Here is a 22087-nt window from a genome sequence, read left to right as displayed (position 1 = left end):
GAGAAAGGCCCTACCCCAGCCACAACACGCTGCAACCCAGCCCTGTCTAAAAACCCTCCCTGGACACAGCTACGGGAGCAGGTTCAGGCCAAAAGGACGGGCCCTGGGTGTCAGCATCCCGCGGGGCCGCGGACACCACACTCCTGCGAGCCTAGAAAGCCACGTCTCCACTGACAGGCATGAAACAAAGCCGAGTTTTATCACTGTTCACTGCTTCTCTTTGATGTTATAATTTTTTTCTTTCCTAACCTCACTGAAAAACATCTCTGCTAATTAGCCAGGAGCTGACAAAGCCATCAGAAGGCGCTGGCTGTGCCGGCAGGACGGCTGGGAGGTGTCAGACCCTGCAAACAAAGATCCCCTCCTTTCCCCCTCTCCCTACCAAAAGCCCTCCCCGCACTCAACATCACAGCCAGGCGTTTGTCTCGCACAAAGGCGACACAACCTCCGGGCAGGGCAATTCCCTTTGTGGAGGCAATATGTTCTCTGTCCCCCTGTGACGGGTCAGTCCTTGAATCCATCTGGGCTCGGGGAGGCCTCCTGCCTTCTTTGCCCAGCCTCTCCCTGCCCTGCACCCTGCTCCATCCCTCTGCCTTGTATTTAACTTAAAATTGGAGGGACAGAAAACCGACGCTCCGGCTTCTAAAGAAGTTAAGGTGGAGCGTTTTGCCCCGGGGAAAGGAGCGGGGAGAGTCCTCTCCCTGCTTCTGGGGACTCATGCCGAGGGAAGGCAGGGGGGTAAGGGGAGGGAGGCGGCTGGACAGACGGACGGCGGCCACACCTTCTGCCAAGCCTGGTGGGAACAGGGTTACAACCACAACAGAGGTGCTGGAATCAAATCAAACCAGCTCCAGGATCAGCAGGCGGTTTGGGCCGTTTCCTGCTGACAGAGATGGCCCCAGGTCAGCAGGATCTTATCGAGCACGGGAACGGGGATGGGCTTTCCCTGGGTGACAATGACCAGAGGGGACCCGCAGCGATGGGGATGCAGCAGACGTGACCAGGCAGCTTCATCCCCACATCACCTCCCCTACCCGCTCTCTTCTGGCCCTGCCTTCCTCAGCAGGAAGAGCCACTGGGACACGGCTGATCCACCACCAGCTCCACAGGATGCGGGAACAAAACAAGGATAAAGGGAGAAGCCCCGAGACCTGCAGTTTTTACCGGGAGCTTCTGCAGGGAAACAAAGCAGCAGACGTGAGGAATGCAACTGGCCTATTTGCCCGGGCTGCTCTCTGCCTCCGGCAGCGCGGACATGCCTCGGCTTGTCGTTTCAAGAGCTATTGTTGCTCGGGGCTGGGGGCCTCTTTGTTTCCTTTACCCTTTTGCCAGGCTTGGTCACAGCCCGGTATTAAATTATTCAAATCATCTCGCTGAGCTTCACAGCTGAACTCGGAGCGCACAGGCTGCAAAATCCCAAGGGCTCCAGCCCTCGTCAGTGAGCCCCTGGCCCAGCACAAAGCATACTGGTCCATACTGGTTTCCCCTGTCCCAAGCAAAGGGTCCCGATATTCGAGCCAGTGACACCTCCACCCCCGGCACTGCCATGCAAAGGCATTATTAAGCCATAAAACATCCCACGGGGAGCAGGGGGGTGTGTGGTAGGTGCACCCACCCAATGAAAATAGGGCTTCTTGGCTGCTGAAGTGTAGCAGCTATTGACTGCCCTTTTCTCAGGGCTTCACAGTACTTGGGGCCTTTGGCCAATGATGGCCAATACTGACCACAGATCAGATTCATCTGGGTATAAATGGAGTCCCTTGGGGGGCCATTTTGAGCTTGTCCTCCCCTGGAGCAGCACTCTGCGGCTGAGGACTCTCCTCTTGGGTCGGGATGCTGCCCAAGGAAACTCCTTGAGGTTACTGGGTCGGGACACTGCCCTGAGATGTTCCTCAAGGTTGAGAGTCACTTGTTAGGTGAGTGATAGAGTGTTTTGCGTTGTTAAACCCTAGGAAGTGGTGTTTTGTTCTGTGATAGAGCGTTTTGGGTTGTCGATAAACCCTAGAAAATGACAGAGTGTTTTGGGTTGTCTTTAAACCCTAGGAAGCGGTGTTTTGTTCTCCTCTGACAAGCATTCAAACATGCTGCTGAATAGTTGCGGAGGGCTCGTTGTTTATCGGAGACCCTTTGTAACAGGGTGCCAGGGGACTCGCCCGGGATTTGGCAGCCCAGCTGGAGCAGGGAGAGCCCAGCCCTCCAGACTGCGCGTCCCCCGGTGTGGTGGCATTTTGGTGCCACCACTGATGAGACAAAGGGTGTCAGAGACCTCTGTCCTGCCTGGCGGGGCTGTAGCAGCACACCAGCCCCTTCTTATGGGAAGGTGTTTGCATGTGGTGTGGGGCGAGGGGAGCCCTGAGAGCTGAGCACAACACAGAACAGAGAAATCTGTTGCTGTAGGAGCTGGTGCTGCCACCAGCTCAGCACAGGGAGGAGAGGCAGCGGCCCAGGGCTCTCCAAGGCGATTTAACCCAGCCCTGAAGTTACCCGGTGCCCAGGTCGGTCTGGGAGCAGAGAACACCCTCCCCTCGCCGACACCGGGCTGCCAGAGCCGTCCCTGTAACCTTCAGCACAAGGCGAGTGCCAGGGGCCTGGCAGAGCCTTTGAATTCCAGTCAGCTTCCTGGGATAGCAGGGTGTAACCGCCTGCAAGGCAGCTCCACAAGAAACAAAACCAGCGGGGGGGAAAAACCCATCCAGCCACCCTGGCAGGAGCCAAAGGGAGCCTGTGTCTGCAGCCAGGGCTGCACCCACCTTTCCCGGCTGGACGGGACCTGCACCCTTCCCCCGGTGCGGCCTGGGAGGCGAGAGCGGGAAGAGCAGGAGCCTTGCAGGAATTCATGACCCAGCACACGACAGAGGGCTGAGGCAGCTTCTAGCAGAGCCTGGCGAGGTCTCCCTCCTTGAAAAGAGGACAGAAACCCAAAAGTAAATGAGAGTGATTTAATGTCAGTGAGGTTCTGAAAGATGTGCCTTTGTACAGGATGGGGAAAGGAAAGGGAAGGAAGGGAAAGGGAAGGGAAAGGAAATTACTCTTCTGGAGATAAAAAAAAAAAATGTATCTCCTGTCTGTGACACAGTGATATGCCCCCTCCTGCCTGCAGAAAGGATCCCTGCTGGAAACTCATCATCTTCCTGGAGAGATCCGAGTTAAAAAACTTCAATTACTGACAATTGCTCACTGTGTTTTGCTGCCTTCCGCTAGCTCAGCTCGTAGCCAGCGAGTTGGTCAGCAGCAAGATTTAGGGGCCTGAGGACAAATGTCAGCTGGGGGATCTGCCAGTAATCTCCTGGGGCCAGGGGAGTCTCTAATTGGAAAGCTCCAGGCAGCATTTCGGGAGAGCGAGCCGGGCTGTGCCCCGCAGAGAGGCTGCTCCCGCCGGGTTCAGCCAGCCATGCAGGCCAGGACCCTCAAAGCGTGATGAACAGCTCAACAAATGGGTGAAACGTTTTAAGCGGGGGATGGGAAAGGACAGACTTCTCTAATTAGAGAAGAGGTTTGCACTTAGTCACCCAGTGCAGTGCCTGGGGCCCTAAGTCCAGACACTGCGGTGCAAAGGCTGACAGCTCTCTCAGACACCAAGCTGTCAGCCTGGGCTTTGTAACCAGAGACAGTTTCCACACGGGGGGGGGGGAAATAATCTCTTGTGCTCCAGGTCCTTCTACACAGGCACTTCCAGCGGGGAGGGGCAGAGCCCCAGCGTGACCCCCTGAAGGCAGCACCCGAGCTCTGGGGACGTTTTCCCCGTGGCACGTCAGTGGCAGCAGCTCTCAGGCACTGGAGGTTCATAGCGACCCTCAATTCAGCGAGACCAGCTCTGGTTCCGTGTGAACCATCGTTCTGAGCTTTCTCTTTCCAGACAGCTGGAAGCTCCCAAGCCTGGGGACACAGGTCTGAGCCAGGCCGTAGCGAGCAGCAGCGAGAGGACAGGCGTACCAGGCGGCTGAGGGGAGCCCCAGCACCTGTACAACAAGGCTAGATGCGGCCCCTCTCACTGGGAAGATGACTCTTCCACGGCAGCTGAAACACAAAGGGCAAGGACCAAAAATAAGCTGTAAGCTACCATCTCGATGAAGCTACAGTGCCCTGTGCCACACAGGCCAGATACCCAAGAGATGGGCACTACAACCCTTGTCCTGCTACCCCAGGAAGCCACGGCAAGGCCTCAGGAGTGGCACAAGCAGGAGGCAACACCCAGCGCACAGAGCCCAAGCAGGAGGAAATGCAGGCACTTGAGGCTTGAGCCCTCCGCCTCCTCCTCTCCAGCACACCTGGCTTCTCCCAGTTATTCCTGTGTTTGCAGTGGGATTGAGAGAAGGGCGCAGCAGCGGCCTCACGATAAAGCGGGCAGAAGCCCAAGCCAGTCAAAAATGGTGTTGGCCCCATAGGAGGAAACCGCAGAGCGGTGCAGAACTGCTGCCCCAAAGGTAGAGCGCTGCTCGCCTGTGCCAGCAGCCTCTCCGGGACGGATCCCAGCCAGAGCTGACAGCAGCAATGACATCAGGCGTGTCACCAGCTCCTGTGTTTTCTCTGGAGAGGTTTCCAGGCAGACTGAGCTGTGTGAAAGCCCAAAGTCAGATCTCAGCTTTTTACAGAGCTCTCAATGCTTTTTGCACCCTGGTTACTGAGGGATGCCGGAGCAGGGGAGGCTGCTGCCCTGACACCGCTGTTGCTGAGTTTGTACTTCCAGGACCGGGACAGGCAGGTCGAGGTTTTGGACTGGGCAGTGCAGAGGGACAGCAGTGGGGCTGCACGCTCAGTCCCTGCTCTTACGGTGCTGCAGGTGGGAGCCCACAAACCAGCTGTCGCGGAGCCACAGGGCGACTCCGGCAGCGGAAGGGGAGAGCAGCCTGCAGCCTTCCTGTGGAGACAAAACCCTTTTACTCCCATGACAAACACCCTACTTGTTCCCGAGCCCAGGGACTCAGCTGTTCCCTGTCCCCTTCACGTGGCAGCGCACACCACGTGAGAGCTCAGCACTCGCAGGGGAGGAACGGGAGCCACGGCTGATTCCGCTGCGCTGGGGCAGTCAGCTGGGCCTCCTCCCCTCTGGGGTGTAATTAGCCTCCTTGAAGTGGGCTGGGACTGGAATCCCTCAGCCCAGCGCCGAGGCCATAATCAGCCCAGCAGAGGAGGAAGAAAGGCCCCTCCAGCAGTCTGGGCCGGGCTCCCATCATACATCCAGGCAACGGAAGGGCAGGTCACGCCATGGGCACGTTTTAACCGTGCGAAGATGCTGCCTTTGGTCTGAGCAGAGAAGAACCACAAAACCATTGCTATCTTTTCCAAACCACAATGGAAAGCCGGCAGCCAAAACGACGCCTCAAATCTCAGCTTCTATTTCAGCAGCATCAATTAGAGAGCTGCTCTTTTTGGATACTCTGTGGGCTGCCAGCACACCAGCTCCCCACCGGCCGCAGCTTGCCCAGCCCACCTCTCTGGGGGTGCACGAGTCTGCCTCTGCTGTCCCTTTGCTCCCCTGGCCCAGTGGGTGCGGCAGAAGGGGAGTTTTTATGGGCTTCAAGTTATTTCTATTCATCTACAGCTCTAGAGGGGCTGGAATAACACAGAGCTTATGTGCCAGGGTATACAGCTCTGGTCACAAGCCATTGTGTCTGGCAGGAATCAGAGTAACGAAGCCTCTACTCACACTTTACTGCCAACAACGTGTTCCCGTGGCAACATGCTACGGAGGTCACCAGGTACGGATGTGCCTCCTCCAGGTGCACCGGCCTTGGTGCTCCTGTTTCCTCGTCCTTCCTGCCCAGGCGTCCTCTGGCTCCCTTCCCCCACGTGCACACCTCGCCCTCTGCAGAGGCAAATAAACACCTTGCTGCACACAGAGCTCACTGGCAAACGGGCCTCCCATCTCCCTGATACCACCCCAGGCGATCTCCGAGGCTGGCCTTGGCCACAGCGTGGACTGCAGGCAGAGGAAAGCCGGGGCCCACTTGCAGCCCAGGACACCGGGACTTCAGCCTCACCTGCTCCGATGGCCACAGTGAAGGCATCGCCACAAGCCACCACAGTGACCTTCATTGCCTGGAGCCCCACAACCAGGTGGGGTACGCGGCTGTTGCGGCAGGAGCTGGTGCCCAGCTGCCCATGCTGGTTGCTCCCAAAGGTGTAACACTGGCCAGAAGCTGAAAACAGAGACGAGAGAAACAACTGGGTGTCACCCGAGGAGCCCCTGAAGCTCTTTGCTCACTACTGTGCTGAGCATCCTGTTCCACAGAGCTCCAACATCGGGAGCAAGGTGTCTCTTGAGCTTCTCTGAGGCCTCTGCCCATGGGAAATGGAGGCAGGAGGGAAGACAGTGAAAATGCAGCCCCCCCCCCCCCCCTCACCTGTGACTGCAGCCGAGTGCGCTGTACCAATGTCAGCACACACGATCAGCTCTTGGTTCAAGGGGGCCGACTGGGCACCCATGAACACGGTGGCTTCTTCCACCTGATCCTCTGGGGAAGGCTCCTCTGCTGAGCTGATCCGATCTAGGCCCAGCTTGTTACACCTGCATGGGGAAAAGCACAGTTCAGAGCACCCAAGAGACAAATCCTGCCCAACATAACCGCACCACCAGCGGCGTGATGTTGGGGAGTAGGAGCTCACAGAGATGTCTAAAGCCCCTTCCTCCCTCTTCTTGGGCTGAACACAGATGGACAGGCCCAGGAGGCTGCAGGCAAGGTCTGGAGCACAGACCCTCCCTGCTCTTACCTGTTGCTCCCACAAGCAAGAATCTGGTTCTTCACTGTGAGGACCATGGAGGAATCGATGCCGCAGATGACCCTCTGAGCCTCGTGTTCCAGCGGGACTGTGACCTGCTGGGGGGAGTTGTGGCACTCCAGGGTACCCAGCCCAAGCCGACCTGGCAGGAGGAACAGAGCAGGGCACAGCTGATGGCCACACACAAACTGAGCACACCCCCACGAGCAATGGCGTCAACAGAGATGCTGCAAGAGCCCAGCCTGGGACCTGTTGCCACAGAAGGCAGTGAAACCCAAAGCACGGGGGCCTTGGTATGCGGTGAAGCAGCTGCAACTCTTCTACACCCACTTAGACTGGCACAGCTGGAGAGGACTGTGGGCAAGCAGGGCCAGCGAGGGGAGTGGAAACAGGCAATGGAAAGCACAAGCCGTTTTGCAAAGCAGACATCTCTTACCATTATCCCCCCTGCCCCAGGCAAACACTTCCCGTTCGTTGGAAACCGCCAGGACGTGAGACGCACCACAGGCCACCTGCACCATCTCGTAGCCCAGCAGGGCCTCCACGATCTTGGGCTGGCAGGGGAAGAGCAGCAGCCGTCAGCCGAGACCTCCCAGCCTGCCTGGCTGCTCCCACCCCATCCGTCCCACCCAGCCCCCCCAGCCTCAACACAGCACTGGCAGCATCCCAGTTTTCATCCAACACAAACAGCAGAGAATTTTTTTTTGTTCCAGTCTTCAAAGGGTTTAGAGACTACGTGCACACAGCAGAGAAGATAATGCAAACATCTCTGGGGCGGAAGAAAGCAGCCAGCACAACGGTTTGGAGAGGGAATAGGTTCAGCCAAAGGGTTGGGATTCACCCCCCTGCCCATGTGGGGAGTGCCAGGGGCTGTTAACGCACGCTCTGAGCAGGCAGGGGCTTGGTGGAGGATGCGCTGGCTGAAAGGCTCTCGCACAGAGGAGCTGTGAGCTATCAGCTATATATTCGTTAGGGTGTGGAGAGACCAGGATCTCCACATTTCGCCCAGCCCCTGCTGTGACCTGCTGTTAGATCTGACACCTCGCCACAGTAAGCCTCATTCTCATTATCTTCTTCAAGTGAAAAGCACCATTTGTTGGGATCTGGCTGTTGCTCCCAACTGGTCTCCCCTCCCCAGCAATAAGCACCGAGCAGCTCAGCTCCGGACAGAGCAGGAACGAACGAGCCAGCTGACCACAGTGACAAATGGCACCAGTCCCCAGGCTCGGCTGGAAGCCATCGGCTGCTGCCACATCCGAGGGCAGGCGAGGAAGAAGCTAGAAAGGAGCTACGGGCCAATCCGAGCCAATCGGAAGCACACAGCTCTTCTTTAAATACTGGCTCTTTTGAAAAATAACTTTTCTCAGTGAACCCTGGCAGCTGCAGGCCAAGAGTGAGGCAGGCAGGTGTGTGATTGGAGGCAGGCTCCAAGCTGGGTGTCTGCCAACAGCAACCACAAGGCAGCTCTTGACTTCCCCCACGCTCAAAGGGATCATTGTGTAAGGGGGGGGAGAGAGAAAGAGAGAGGCAGGTTGGGTCTTTTAAAACCCGAAGCGACGGGGAAAGGAGGGGGAGGGGGTCAGATGCCGGAGCATGCCTGGGATGCACGTCCCTGGAGCTGGCATGAGCCCTCTCACGTGGCGCAGAAGGCACGATCCATCCTCTACCCTGGGGGAGCAGCACGCCCAGCACCCTCACGACAAACCTGGCTTATGTCCGTGAAGTTTCCGTGCCCCAAACAGCCATTGCTGCCGCTGCCAAAAGTCATGATTATCCCCCTGTCTGGAAAAGCAGAAAGAAGTTGTGTTACAGGCACATGTGAGGCCCTGCAAGGCACACGCAGCCCACGGCGCTGGCTGTGGCTCCCAGGACAGTGGCTCTGCTTGGACCCACTCTGACTCGTAACTTGTTGCAGGGGCCAGAAACCTTCAGCGAGTTTCTAGAGAGCAGCAGCTTCTATGTGCTGTGACAACTCACCAAACAAACAGCAGATGATAGGAGAGCACTGAGATAACATTATTGCAGCTGTGTACGCAGGAGCTGCTAACTCCTGTCAAGGTGTTAAATACACAGAGGCACTGACTGAGCAGCCGCCCAGCAAAGGGGTGGCAGGAAACGCCACGGAGAGGTAGGACAAACACATGCCCATGAAGTTTGCTGGTTGCTTATCTCCCGGCCAGAACACCTCCTGGCCCACTCTAAGGGGGCTTCAGACCCTGCCTTCCTGCAGCTGAGGACAACGGGCTCTGCAGGAGCTCTTGCTGACTTCTCACTGCAACGCCAGACACTGCTGGTCACTGCTTGTGTCTGTGTCATACTCACAGAGTATGTGACAGAGAAAGTTTGAACTTCCCAGACACTCCTGACGCTGCAGTCCCCACTGTACAGGCCAGTTCTGGCTTCAGGTGACACCAGTGCAGCCAGGACAACAAATCTGTGGCCCTCCCCACACCAGGCAGAGCTCTGGGACCAAGCTGACCAGTGTGGCATCATAGGAGGACCGAGCCTGCCGTTTCTGACCCCCACCCGATATTACACAAGAGGCCACAGAGGCCTTTGTGCCACCCCAGCCCAGTACAGCCCTCCGGTTCCTCTCTGAGCAGGTTCCCCAGGCAGTCACGCTGCATTCACAAGCCAGCTGCCATGCAGAGAGGTCTGGAACTCAGCCAGGCGAAGGCAGGAGGCAGCAGCTCACCTGTGAGGCAGGCTGTGAAGAGATCACCGCAGGACACGTGTTTGATGGTCACGCCAGACTGACCCTCCAGAAAACGGGACACAAACTGAGGCTGGAGCTGCTCGGTGGCTCCTGGGAGTGAAGGGCCTCCCGCTGCACCCATCGGGGGAGCCTGGCAGAGAGAAGCCTTGTTGACTGCTGCACCTTCCTGCAGCAAGAGCTGGGTTGGAGAACTCAGACGAGCCCCTTCCTACAGGCTTAGCAGTGTTACCCATGCCCGGGACTGGACAGCAGTCCTGGGGACAGTGCCAGGGCCTATGCAGTGAGCAGAAACATCTCCTCCTCTGAAATCACACATCCAAAGCTTCCACAGCCACCGATTGCCCCAGGTTCCCCGCCACTCACCTCCCACATGATGAGCCGCCCCGATTTGGTGACCCCGGCCTTCTGCGTCCTGCCAGCAGACACCTGCACCACTTCGGTGTTAAGCATGGGCAGGCGGAGGGGGGTGGTGATCCCACTCCCCCAGGTGTAGATGGATGACAACGGAGGAGGGATTCCTGCCCTGGCTGAGCCACCTCGAACGCCTGTGGGTCAAAGAGAAATCATCAACGCAGATCCCTGACTCTCCTCCCACAGGAAAAGAAACGACACCAGCCAGTCTGGGTTGCCCGCTTAGCAGAGCCAGCAATGCTGGCAGAGCAGGGCCTGCCGGCCAGCAGAGCCAGACCAGCACTGGTCCAAGGCTGGCAAAGGGCTGCTGGGGAGCTCCCAGCCAGGGCTGAGAAACACGTGGGAACAGCTCCTTGTATTTTATCCCAGAACTGAGGGAAGTGGCATCACGACAGCTCTAGTCTAATTGTTACCAGTGCCAGTGGCATTGCCCTGCACTGGGACATCCCCCCCTCAGCACTGCCGGCTGGTTCCCAGGCTTTGCTGGAAACAGCAGAAACTTGATTCAAGGGTTCAAAACCTAGAAGAGCCAGCTGGAGAAAGAGCACTGCTTGGTCCCCAAAGCCAAGGTGCTGGTGGACTCCTCCAGGGCTCAGGGAAGGTGATGTCTCTTAACTTCCTCTCCCCAGAAGCTCAAGTGCCTCTCTGACCCCCTGTCATCCGAAGGAAAGGGTCTTTCCAAATGAAGCTGTGTTGAGCACACCATGCCAGGACTCACCCCTCGGCCTGGTGCTGGTCACTCGTCCCCCTGTCCGGCTGTGGGTCACTGTCGGCACTGGAGCCAAGGGTTTTTCAGGCCTGCCAAACCAAAATCCAGTCCTTAACATCAGCTCTGCCCCAGATGTCCTGCAGAGCCCTGGATCACAGAAGGTATGGGCAGAGCTACAGCATAAACCATGGCTGAATAGCTCACAGCACTGCCTCAGTGGGTGCTTTAAACCACCTGAGAAAGAGGAGTTGTCATCAGTTTGCTTCCCCCTGAGCTCACAAGTCCCCTGTTACAGCGATGACAAGCCCACGAGGCCACTGGGCCAGGCTCAGCCTGCAGCAGCCACATGTTGGGTAACACAGGGGAGCTGCAGGGGGACAACGCTCTCTTTGGAGCTGGTAACAGAGACAGTGAACTGGTCAGACATGTTGTGGGCTGTGGCAGCCCCTCCCTAGGGACACTAAGGTGGCAGCATCACTTGCCTTCTCATTTTGACACTGCCCACGTCGGTGTAGAGGTTCAGAAGGGGACGAATGCAGATGGCCTGGGCCATGATCTCATTCAGCTGGGGCCGCTTGGAAGGATCCAGGTTCAGCATGCTAAGGATGAGCTGGCGCAGGTCGGGGCTGTATCTGTCTGATATTGGGGCAAACGTCCCACTCATGATCTTCAATACTAAGGCAGGAAGATTCTGGAGAGGAAACAAGAGAGACATACAGTGGCTGGGTAGTCAGAGGTGAGGCAAAGGAGCAAGAAGTTCTCAGCACTGCCCTCTGCCTTCACACCTCCAGGCTCAGCGAGAAGAGTGATCCAAGCATACATACATTTTCACCTCTGTAAGAGGCCACATGGCTCCCTGCGCTACATGGAAACCATATTCCTCTTACCGCAGCTTCGAAAGCCCTCTTGAGGCTGGCGAGTTCATACAGCACGCAGCCCAAAGCCCAGATATCACTCTTCTGGTTGTAAGGCTTCCCTTCACAGAGCTCTGGGGAGATGTAGCACGGAGTTCCCACAACCTAGAAGAGACAAAGGAAATGATCGTGATGCTGTGAAACTGGGGCAGCGAGGTGGAAAGAGAAAGGCTCAGTTTAGAGCCCAGTGCGTAGGCTGACTACAGCACCACCAACCAAAGCTTAGCGGAGCTGGGCTTTTGTTCCCTGGTGTTAACATCTGCCTGACAATCTCAGTTAAAAAAACCAAGGATTTGCCTTTCCAGTGACCTCCCTTGCACATAGAAAGATTACCTCTCATTTTTCTCCTAACCACTTGAGAGAATCAGAGCCAAGAGCAGTGAGCGTGATAGAAACGTCTAGTCAGATTAGACCAGGTGGGGAATGATACTCAAGTCTCAAGCAGAGAGAGGAGATTAAGACAAGGCAGGACGGCGCGGCACAGGCAGGAATGCAGTTGCCAAATGTCAGAGGAGCCTGCAAACCCCACCCCTCCCACTGTGACAGTGGGTGGAACCCTGTTTACCCTCACCGGTGGGCCCAGCCACGCATCCTGTCTTAGGCTTGGGCAGGCAGGTCTTTCTCACCTTTCCGCAGCCCACAGAGCTGCAGCAAACTCGGGCATGAAGACATCAGCCTGTATAAACTCCGAGGAGCAAAGCAGCATCATGGCACATGGATGTGGCCTACTGCAAGTATGCTACATCCAACCTCGCTGCCTACAGCAGCTTCCAAAAGACTATCGTGAGCCAAGGCCAGAGTTTCCAGCCTGCTGCCATGGTGCTAAGTAGCTCCCCTGTGAAGCCAGGCCGCTCACCGTGTAGGCTTTACTCTTGCTGCTCAAGATTTTGGAGATGCCAAAGTCTCCAATCTTGACAATCATGCGATGTTTGTCCAAGAGGATGTTCTGAGTCTTCAGGTCACGGTGCAGGATCTGCTTGGTGTGCACGTGGTGGAGAGCCAGGAGGATCTGCACGAAGAAGTGCAGGATGGTATCCTCATCCAGCAAGGAGTTACAGCGCTTATGAATAAACTCCGCTAGCGTGCCCCCTGCAAAGAACAACAAAAGGCTATCGGCAAGGGTGGCTGCACAGGGCACTGCAAACCCAGCCTAAAAGCCGGGGGGATTTAGCCATGGCATCTTAACAAGCCAAGCACATGGGAAAAATCATGTCCTGGTGGGACACACAGCACATCCTCCAATGCTCCCGAGACTGCGTGGAGAACAATGGCAGCACAGTTGGTGGGACGAAGAAACAGCAAGAGAGAAGTTACTGTTGACATATTGTCAAAGGCAGCAGGAAAAGACGCTAAAATTACAGCTCTTGGAGGAGGACTTAAACCTCGATGGCAGAACAAGATAAGCCTGTTCTGCAAAAGAAAGGCCGCGTGGCACGGAGAGGCCCCTATCAAGAAGGGGAGGTCCAGAGTCAGGGCTCATGTAGGACTTTTAACAAACCCTCATGCAAATGTTGATTTCATCTTAAACTCCACAGCAAATCTCGTTAGAAAGCACGCCTTCCCACACAGAGCTGTGGGACCAACAGCGTGGCCGAGAGCTGACACAGGGAAATGTGAAACCTAAGCCAAGGGCAGATGGTAGCACACTTATCAGCAACAGAGGTGTTAGAAATCTCTTTGTTTTGGATATGATTAGAAGGCGTAAGGCATATAATGACAGAATCAGAGTGGTTGAGGTTGGAAGGGACCTCAGGAGGTCATCTGGTCCAATCCCCTGCTCAAGCACGGCCACCGACAGCTGGTTGCCCAGAACCATGACCTGTCTTTTGAATATCTCTAAGCATGGTGACTCCGCAACTTCTCTGGGCAACCTGTGCCAGTGCTCGGTCACTTGGCTCACGGTCAACTTGGTGTCCACTAGGACCCCCAGATCCTTTTCCACAAAAATGTCTGTTCAAGAGAGATTTGTTTGGACTCTTTGGGGCCCAAAGCATAGGATTTTTACAAGGACGATAACATGCAGCCACAGCAGCCCGACCCAAGGAGAGCTGAGGGCTTGGCATTCCCTGGACCTACCAAGAAACAACCTGCAGGTGCTGGGGGAGATCAGGACCCACCTGGGGCGTACTCCATGGCGATCATGAGCGCCTTGTCCTCCAGAAAGTTCTCGTAGTACTCGATGACATTGGGGTGGCTGAGCAGCTTGAGGACCTGGCACTCGTTCTGCGCCGCCAGCCGCTCGTCCTTGCTCATCTGCTCCACTGGGATTTGCTTCAGGATCACCAGCTTCTGGTCGGCCTTGCGCAGGCACAGGTGCACGATGCTTGTGGGAACAGGGACAGAGCTTAAGCGTGGGGTGTGGGGAGGGACACAGCCTGCCCCACACCAGTGTAACAGGGCCTGCAATCCCCCCCCAGGGCGTCTCAAACCCAGTGCCGTGTCAAGCCATCGTCATGGCAACAGCCAAGGCCCGGACGCCGACCCCACTTCCCCCACCCCGGTGCCACAAGCCGGCTGACCCCCCCCGTTGCCATAGCGACGGGACATGTGCGCCTTGTTGCCATGGCAGCGGGGCCTACGGCCTCCCACCCCACCCCGCGGTGCCGTACCCCGGGCCCTCCCCCCGACACGCGCTGCCACGGTGAAAAGGCCTAAAGACCCCCCCTTCCCCCACTCCCGGTGCCCTCCCGGCGCCACGGGAGCGCCCCCGGGACACCCCTCACCCGAAGGCCCCTCTCCCCACCACCCGGATCCGCTCGTATTTCTCCATCACTGCCTCGGCCGGCCCGGGCTCCTCCCGTCTCCATGGAGACACTTCCGGGAGTCGCTACGGCGGCCGCGGGCGGACAAAATACCGCGGGCCGCGCCCGTCCGTCCCCACCCACCGCCACCATGTGTGTAAGGCCGGGGGGCGCGGGGGGGAAGATGCTCCCTGCCTCGGCTAGAAGAGGGGCTAACGGCACCCCAAACCGGCCTGGCCAGGCCCCCCACTTGGGTGGGCACCCCAGTGCCACAAGGAACCGGGTCCCCTTGGGCAGCGCCCTGGCAGAGGGGTTTGGGTGCCCTGAGCCTGCCGCCCCTAGGTTGGGGGGTGCCAGCAGGGGCCCCCCTCACCCCCAGAGACCGGCGGTGCCTACAGCAGCCTCCTGCCCCACAGCCCAGAGTCTGGGGGAGCACCCACCCCAGGGGCTGTGCTGCCTTAGGGTCAGGGACAAGGGTCCTGGGTCCCCTCCCTGACCCCCCCAACCTGCTTTAGACCCCCAGGACCACGAGCACCCCTGTTGTCAGAAAAGCAGATTCATGCACTGACCTGAACATGCTCAGGAGAGATATTGTCTTTATTCAGGCCTGGGTGTTCGGTGGAGTTTTCCACAAATCAAGCACACGAGCAGCAGGTTTTCATGCTCCTTTTATACACAAAAAATCAGAGGTTAGTCCTTTTCCAAACACACTTATTAGATACCGATCAGTGACTAACATATGATTATACTAAGGCTTACATAACACTTCTACTACTAGGCATGCTCAGGGGAAGGGTCTAACCTGGGCAGGGGTCTTTTTGACCTGGGGGTGTGTTTTTTTAGTCTTATAATTTCAGGACGCTCAAAAGTTAGTTTCATGGCCGAGTTAAATAATCGAATAGTCACTTTGAAGGTTGTCAGATAACTCATCCTCAGCACAATCCCAGACATTCTCTTTACGGTCCAGGACATTCTGCCTATTTTCTAGGGTTTGGAGACCAAAGCCTGGTTTTTATGAACTTCTTACCGCTCTCCGTATGTGCGGTAACTATAACTACCAGCGTAATCAGTAACCACGGCTACTAGTAAATGTGGTGTATATATCACAGAATCACGGAATCACAGAATCATCTAGGTTGGAAGGGACCTTGAAGATCATCTAATCCAACCGTTAACCCAGCACTGACCGTTCCCAACTACACCAGATCCCTCAGCGCTGGGTCAACCTGACTCTTGAACACCTCCAGGGATGGGGACACCCCCCCTGCCCTGGGCAGCCCATTCCAACGCCCAACAACCCCTTTGCAAAGAAATCCTTCCTAAGAGCCAGTCTGACCCTGCCCTGGCGCAGCTTGAGGCCGTTCCCTCTTGTCCTATCACTTATTACTTGTTTCTTTCTTTATTATATATATTTTTTTTATTACCTGGGCCAGCCGTGGTGGCACCTATAGCATAGAAGGGGCCCCGTGCCCTGCACCCAGGGGTGGCCGCCCCTGTCCTGGAACGGGGACAAGGGACAGCGGTGGCAGTGCCACCCCCAGGCCATGCCACGTGGCCATGCTGCCATCTAGCGACACCGAGCCCGGCTCACCGGGGGGGGGGGGGGGAATGTGTGTCAGCCCCCCTCTCTTGCACCAGCCAGCGCCCAGTGTCCTGCGGCCATGGGGCAGGACCCCCACGCAGGACCCAGCACCCCACCGTGTCGCGGTGCCCACAGAGCCTCATCCTGCCGCCGTGCTGGTATTAGGGAGCACCCCCCTGTTCCGAGGGCCCCCCCATATCTTCTTGCGGGCTCACTGTGCACACCCAGGCCGTGGTGGTCCCCGCCACTTTGGCGACTATTTTTGCAGTGCAAAGTAGTTTTTCTGGCACCCACCGTGCAAGTCCCCCTGTGCCCGGGACACCCACACGGTGCCCAGGACAGATGTGCGGGGCGCACGCCAGCTGTGCAGCACTGGGACAGATGTGCAAGGCCCGGCCCAGCGGTGCAAGGCCTACCACAGCAAGCTGCGCCCACTCTCCTGCGCTGCCCAGCACAGGCGTGCCACGTGCCGCGCCCGCACGTGCGACGCCTGACACGCTCACGTGCGACGCCTTGCACGCACACGCGGTGCCCTGCGCACACACAGTGCGACAACACCCCGTGCGCACCCGCGGCCGACGCGCCGGTGCAGCAACTGGTCGAGACCCGTGCACGCGCCTTGCACACGAGCGTGCAAGGCCCCGCGCGCGCACGGACACGTGCGGTTCTGGCCTGAGGGAGGGGGCGTGGTCAACGCGCGCGCGGGCGTGGCCATGAGGGGGCGCGGCTAACGGGAATGGACAGTGGGCGTGGTTAACAGGGCCGTGGGTTGGGGCGTGGCCACCGGGGGCGTGGTTAACGGGAAATAGGCAGCGGGCGTGGTTGACAGGGGCGTGGTCAATTTTGTGGGCGTGGTCATATGGGCGGGGCGGCCCGCTGGGAGGCGTGGCCATCACCGCCCCGCCGCCCCTCGCCACCGGAGCTGGGCGCGATGGGCCCGGGCTGGCGGGCGCCCTCGGCGGCGCTGGTGGGCGGCAGCGTGGCGCTTTTCGGGGCGCTGCGGCGGGCGGCCCTGGCCGTGCCCCGACCCGCCGCCGTGCGGAGCCGCCCCGGCCGCGCCTGGCGCTGGCGGAACCTCCTCGTCTCTTTTGCACACTCCGTGCTGGCCGGGCTGTGGGCCCTCTTCAGGTACCGGGGGGGTGGGGGGCGGGCATCGGTGCACACCCTGCGAACCGGGGCTCCGGGCCCCCGTGGGAGCACGACCCCGGGCACTCCGCCCCCCCCCCCCCCCCCCTTCGCCGGGGAGGAGGCACTGGGGGGGTCCTTGTGTCCCCCGTCCCAGCACCCAGGCTGACCACCCTTCCTCCTCTCCTCACCCCCAGCCTCTGGCACTCCCCGGAGCTGCTCTCCGACATCCAGGACGGCTACAGCGTCTCAGGGCACCTGCTGGTCTGCTTCTCCTCGGGTAAGGAGCCAGGCAGGGCCATGGCTGCAGACACCCCGCTGGGCTCTGCCCACTCCCTCTTCAGCCTCACCCGGCACCCGGCCCGGGATGAGCGCCCAAGGGCCGGGCAGCTCTCCGTGCCCCCTGCCTTAATCACGAGCGTAGAGCCCACAGGCTGCCAGCCCCCAGGGCCCAGCCGTTTCCCCACGCTCAGCCGGGGCGGAGGTATTTCCGATGCCTGGAGCATGGTCACGCCACCCTCTTCCTCCTTGCTGCTCCCCCTTATCGCAGCAGGTGATGGTGCAGAAGCCCGACCCCCCCCTCAATGCTTTCCTTCATCCCACAGGCTACTTCATCCACGACAGCCTTGACATCATCTTCAACCATCAGTCCCGCTCATCTTGGGAGTACCTGGTGCACCACACCATGGTGAGTACGGCTCCGGGGAGGCGAGGGGTGAGCACAGGGGGGCTACCACACACCCCAGGGCTTAGCCCATACAGGTTTCCTGCGCTACAGCAAGACAAGCCGGAGCCCTTCCCTCTGCCTCACCCTGACTGCCAGGTAGACTGCGCATCAACAAGGCGAGAGCGCCCAGCGGGGCAGGACGTGGCAGCTCCGAGCGCCGGGAGCCAGACAGGCTGCCACGCCGGGCAAGGGGAGAGCCGGAGGCTGGGCCTAGCTCCCCAGCGCAGGGAGGCGTAACTGCTCCCTGGGGGAAATGGCTCTCCAGACTGGTTTTCCCGGAGGAACTGGCTTTCCAGACTGGTTTTCCTTTGGCTCAGGTGCCTGGGGGGCTGCTGGGATCTCTGGGTGGGGGGGATTAGCACCCGTATGTCCAAACCTTACTGGGGAAGGGCTCGCCTCCCCCAGGGCAAGGAGAGCTGACCCAGCGCTCTGTGTGTGTGTGTGTATGTCCCAGGCCATCTCTGCCTTCGTCTCGCTCATCATCACGGGCCGTTTCCTGGTGGCAGCAATGCTGCTGCTGTTGGTGGAGGTGAGCAACATCTTCCTCACCGTCCGCATGCTGCTGAAGATGAGCAACGTGCCTTCCCCGGCGCTCTACGAGGCCAACAAGTACGTCAACCTGGTGATGTACTTTGCCTTCCGCCTGGCGCCCCAGGCTTACCTCACCTGGTACTTCCTCCGCTACGTGGAGGTGCAGGGCCAGGGTGCCTTCCTCACCGCCAACCTCCTGCTGCTCGATGCCATGATCCTCATGTACTTCTCCCGCCTCCTCCGCTCCGATTTTTTCCCCTCCCTGCGCAAGGGCTCTGCGGGGAGAGATGTGGATGGTGAGAAGTTTCTGATAGACTGAGACGCACGTGCCGAGAGGGACCTGGGCTCCGGCTCTTGGAGGTCTTGGCCTCTCCAAACCTGCTCTGATGTGCCTTAGGGCTCACTCCCTGGCTCTGGGCCCTGCCTTCACCCGCTCTGTTGCCTAAAAGCACCTCCCTGCTGGACCAGCCCGACAGCCTCACTGAGCCGCGGGGACGCTGCCGAAGCCAGGGGCACGGCCGATGGAGAAGCAGCCCAAGCCGGCTTCCACGCAGGCAGCTGGAGGGCCAGGGGTGGCTGCATTTTGCAGCTGATGGCCTGAGAGGGTTGCAAGGGAAGGGACGAGTCCCTCCCGTGGTGATGTTGGGTGTTATGTGCATTAAAATTGGTCTGTTTACTGCTGCCGCAGCACGCCTGGGCTGGCTTTTCTGTGGGGCACAGCAGTGTTGAGGGGAGGATGGCGGGGGGGGCGGGGGGGGGGGGGCGGACAGACACAGGGCCATGGGAAAGGATTGCCCCCATTCCCAGCGGAGGGCTGGCAGTCCTTGGGGAGGGAGAGGGCACATTGCTGCTGCTCGCTTTGTTCTAGGGACCCTCCAGGGATGCACTTAAGCCTGCTGCATCCTACCAGCCCAGCTGCACCATGCTGAGCCTTAAAGAGCAAGACCCCATTCCTCTTCCTCACTCATCTGCTCTTCCAGAGACCCAGGGCTGTGCAGGGAGCAGGGGAAGGGAGCCAGGAGAGGTACCCAGCCCTGCTGCAGTCCCTGACCTGCCTGGCGGCAAGGAGCCTGGCTGGGCTGCATGACTCACCCAGCAGCCACGTGAAGTGGAGCTGGCATGGGAAAGCCGTGTGAGGCCACAGGCTCTTCCTGGAAGACTGCTGCATGCTCACATCCCCCCGGAGTGATCTTCACCAGCACAGCTCCGGCCCCCTGCGAGCATGTGGGGCCCTCTCCCGCAGCTGCAGGACCAGGCTGCCTCCAGCAGCCCCCCCAGAGCAGTGGGAGGAAAAAGAGGGGTTTAGCTCCCTGGGGGAGCAGGGCCAGAACCGGCCCAGCCGGTCGTGTGGAGCACCAGAGCATTGGGAAGGCAAATCCTGCTGACGTGACAGCTCCGGGATCACACCGGACTGGCATAAAGCAGTGGGGCTTAGAGGGACTCCTGCCCAGCCCCTGCTCCAGGGCAGGATCGTCCTACCAACCCCACAGCCAGTCCAGCTCAGGCAGAGACAGGCGCTGCAGCTGAAATAAGCCAGCAGTGCAGGATCCCCGTCCCTCATGCACTGACACCATGGTGGGCACAGGAGGTGCGTGACGGCAACAGCCTGGCAGCCGGCGCAAAGACAGGATACTCGGGACACTGCATGGGCAGGGATCTACACCAGCTTCAAACCCTCTGCCTCACCCCTTCCTCGCTCCAAGCGGAGCTCAGCAGCCAGGCGCCGAGCTGCAAGAAGCCCTGGCAGGGCACAGCCCTACCTTCAGCAGCACATCCCGACAGCTACACATCTTGCCAGCTGCAGCTTAAGCTCTGTGGCCTCTGTGCACTGACTCTTATCTGCAAATACCCCACACAGTCAAGCCCAAATCTTAGTTTCTCCTCACCCTGATGGCTGCACCTTTCCCCCGTCTCTCAGCACAGAGAAGACACGGCTCTGCCCCAGCAGCACACAGGCTCAGAGGGACCAGCCCAAGCTGCCACCGCCCTTACAGCAGCATGGAAGAGTCAGGCATGACAAAGCTTCCCCAAGCAGGTAGCCTGACTCTCCCTTGTTCCCCTCCTGGCTTCCAGCTGAAGCATCTCCCAGCAGCGCAGCGCTGGCCAGGCTGGGGCAGCTGTGGGTCGGGCCAGCTGCCAGCCCAGAGCAAGAGGCAAGTGCAGGGAAGTGAAGTGCCAGATGGCAGCAGCCGCTGGGCGAAGTTGAGGCAGGGTCAGGGCAGACTGCAAGTCATGCTGATGTGAAATCCCTCCCCAGCCTCTCTGCTGCAGCACACACCCGCTCCTCACCCCAGCAGCGACACTGGCTTTGCTACAAGAGGGGCCCTTCTCCCCCTTACGTCTTTCTTGGGGTGACTACAGCTAAGGAGGCACAGGATTCAGGCAAAACCCCGCTCGTTCCCTCCCCAGGCTGTGCCCAGGCCACGGGCAGGAGGTTGGGGTGGTGCCCTACACCCCACAGACCAGCAGAACATCAGCAGGGCTGTCCCAGGTCCTCACACCACCGTGCTGCCAGCAGCGGGGCTGCCTGTTGTTCAGCCTCACCTCAGCCCACACAGCCTGCCAACAGGCCCTGATCTCCAAGTTTTGAGCCCCTGAACTGGGCTTGGGGAGGGCAAGGGGCAAGAGCCTGGGCTCTGGCCTGTGCCCAGGGTGCCAGCAGAGCTCTGCACAGCACCCACGGCTCAGGAGGGACCAGCAGTTTGTCCAGGTGGTTTCTTGCCCCCAGCCCAGCTGAGCACCCCACGAGGCACAGGGAGAAGTTGGGGGGTGGGGAAATGTACTTCCAGGCAGCCCCCACTTCCAAGCCCAGCTTTCAGAAGCAGGCTGACAGCAGCCAAAGTCTGCCTGCACGAAGGCGAGCACACAGGCTCTGCCATACAGCCACCCCGCAGCCTGTCCCCATGCCTCCACGTGGTACCTGCAGATCTGGCTGCACTCCCCCAGCGCCGGGAGCACCCGGTGAAGAGCCTCAAGCCAAAGGCCACAGAACCCAGCACGGATCTTTACTCCGAGGTCCCAAAAGCAGCACCAATTGGGACAGCTCCCCCCTTTTCATCTACCCCCACCTTTCACATGTGGGCAAACCACCACCCCTCTGCAAGAGCCTGGAACAAACTCGGTGTCTCACTGCTCAAGAGCACAATTACCCCACAATCAATATTTGTTTCTGGCTTTCATCACCTTTCTCAGTCAAGTCTAACCACATACTTAAGACCAAGTACCCCTAAAGGCTTATCAGTACTTCACCTCCATCCCCTGCTCACCCAGCACTCCACATTCTTGTGACTATCCCAAGTGCTCTGGAAAGCCAGTTTCATCTACAAATTTGAGGAAACAAGAGACTGCTGAAGCAGCAACAGCAGTTTGGAAACAGCCCTGATGAGGGCCGTGAACCCCGTGAGGTTACAGGCAGCGTAACAGGAACGGTGTGAGGGAAACCTGGCTGCAATTCACACGCTGCAGCACGGGGAGCAGGGATCACGTCAGGGAAAAAACCCCACAAAGCTCCTGCAATGGCATTAACTTGAGGACTCTGTCAAGTGAAGCTTGCAGCACAAGCAAACAGCTGATACACTCGGAAAACGGTGCAACACTCCGCTTGTGCCAGATCTGAACCACGAACACGTTTTTGCTGTGGTTACCACCTACCTCCTGGGCACTTGTCAGCTCCACAGAAAGCTACGTAGGACACCGAGAACACTGATCACAAACACATGCTAATTACACAGGACAACTAAATGCAGGATACCAGACGTCTCAGGTAAATACAGATATTTGGGATTTGGGGGTGTCACCTCACGTTTACCCACAGCATTGGTCAGCAATCCAGGAGACCCCATCAGCAGGACAGGAGGGAGGAACCCCCTTTACTGAAATGAAGCCCCAAAAGTTTGCTGGGCACTCTCTTT

At 58.7% G+C, this 22087-nt stretch overlaps 2 protein-coding genes across 6 annotated transcripts; one reads left to right on the top strand and one right to left on the bottom strand.

Moving 5' to 3' along the window:
* Positions 1-2108: 2108 nt before the first annotated feature.
* Positions 2109-22073, bottom strand: NEK8 (NIMA related kinase 8). 5 transcript variants are annotated; one of them, XM_074890044.1, is made up of 17 exons: positions 21989-22073; positions 18312-18451; positions 14781-14877; positions 13588-13793; positions 12327-12559; positions 11381-11575; positions 11039-11247; positions 10566-10645; positions 9800-9981; positions 9416-9566; positions 8426-8502; positions 7157-7274; positions 6712-6862; positions 6345-6508; positions 5982-6140; positions 5648-5806; positions 2926-4017 (listed from the first exon to the last, which is right to left on the bottom strand). In XM_074890044.1, the coding sequence occupies exons 3-17, from the start codon at positions 14786-14788 to the stop codon at positions 3989-3991; spliced, it is 2121 nt and encodes a 706-aa protein (XP_074746145.1). In that variant the 5' UTR covers positions 14789-14877; positions 18312-18451; positions 21989-22073; the 3' UTR covers positions 2926-3988. The 5 variants fall into 5 exon arrangements, with proteins under 5 accessions (XP_074746142.1, XP_074746145.1, XP_074746141.1 ...); XM_074890041.1 differs by lacking the exons at positions 2926-4017; positions 14781-14877; positions 18312-18451; positions 21989-22073 and adding exons at positions 2109-2898; positions 14194-14268; XM_074890040.1 differs by lacking the exons at positions 14781-14877; positions 18312-18451; positions 21989-22073 and adding an exon at positions 14194-14268.
* TLCD1 (TLC domain containing 1) lies at positions 16499-18863 on the top strand. Its single transcript, XM_074890081.1, has 4 exons — positions 16499-16921; positions 17116-17198; positions 17524-17606; positions 18100-18863. Exons 1-4 carry the CDS (start codon positions 16653-16655, stop codon positions 18493-18495), a joined length of 831 nt encoding a protein of 276 aa, XP_074746182.1. The 5' UTR covers positions 16499-16652; the 3' UTR covers positions 18496-18863.
* Positions 22074-22087: the final 14 nt, after the last annotated feature.

Source organism: Strix uralensis, chromosome 20 (genome assembly GCF_047716275.1).
Source record: "Strix uralensis isolate ZFMK-TIS-50842 chromosome 20, bStrUra1, whole genome shotgun sequence".
Classification (NCBI taxonomy): Eukaryota; Metazoa; Chordata; class Aves; order Strigiformes; family Strigidae; genus Strix; species Strix uralensis.
The sequence above is the reverse complement of the archived record's forward strand: the minus strand, read 5'-3'. Positions and strand labels throughout refer to the sequence as shown.

Coding starts and splice junctions, on each gene's coding strand:
- NEK8 (XM_074890040.1), bottom strand. CDS start 14,240: ATGGAGAAATACGAGCGGATCCGGGTGGTGGGGAGAGGGGCCTTCGG. Junction 10,646..11,038: donor GGCAGTGTCAAAATGAGAAG/GCAAGTGATGCT, acceptor TTGGTTTGGCAG/GCCTGAAAAACCCTTGGCTC. Junction 7,275..8,425: donor ACTTCACGGACATAAGCCAG/GTTTGTCGTGAG, acceptor TTCCCCTGCCAG/CCCAAGATCGTGGAGGCCCT.
- TLCD1 (XM_074890081.1), top strand. CDS start 16,653: ATGGGCGGGGCGGCCCGCTGGGAGGCGTGGCCATCACCGCCCCGCCGC. Junction 16,922..17,115: donor GGGCTGTGGGCCCTCTTCAG/GTACCGGGGGGG, acceptor CCTCACCCCCAG/CCTCTGGCACTCCCCGGAGC. Junction 17,607..18,099: donor ACCTGGTGCACCACACCATG/GTGAGTACGGCT, acceptor TGTATGTCCCAG/GCCATCTCTGCCTTCGTCTC.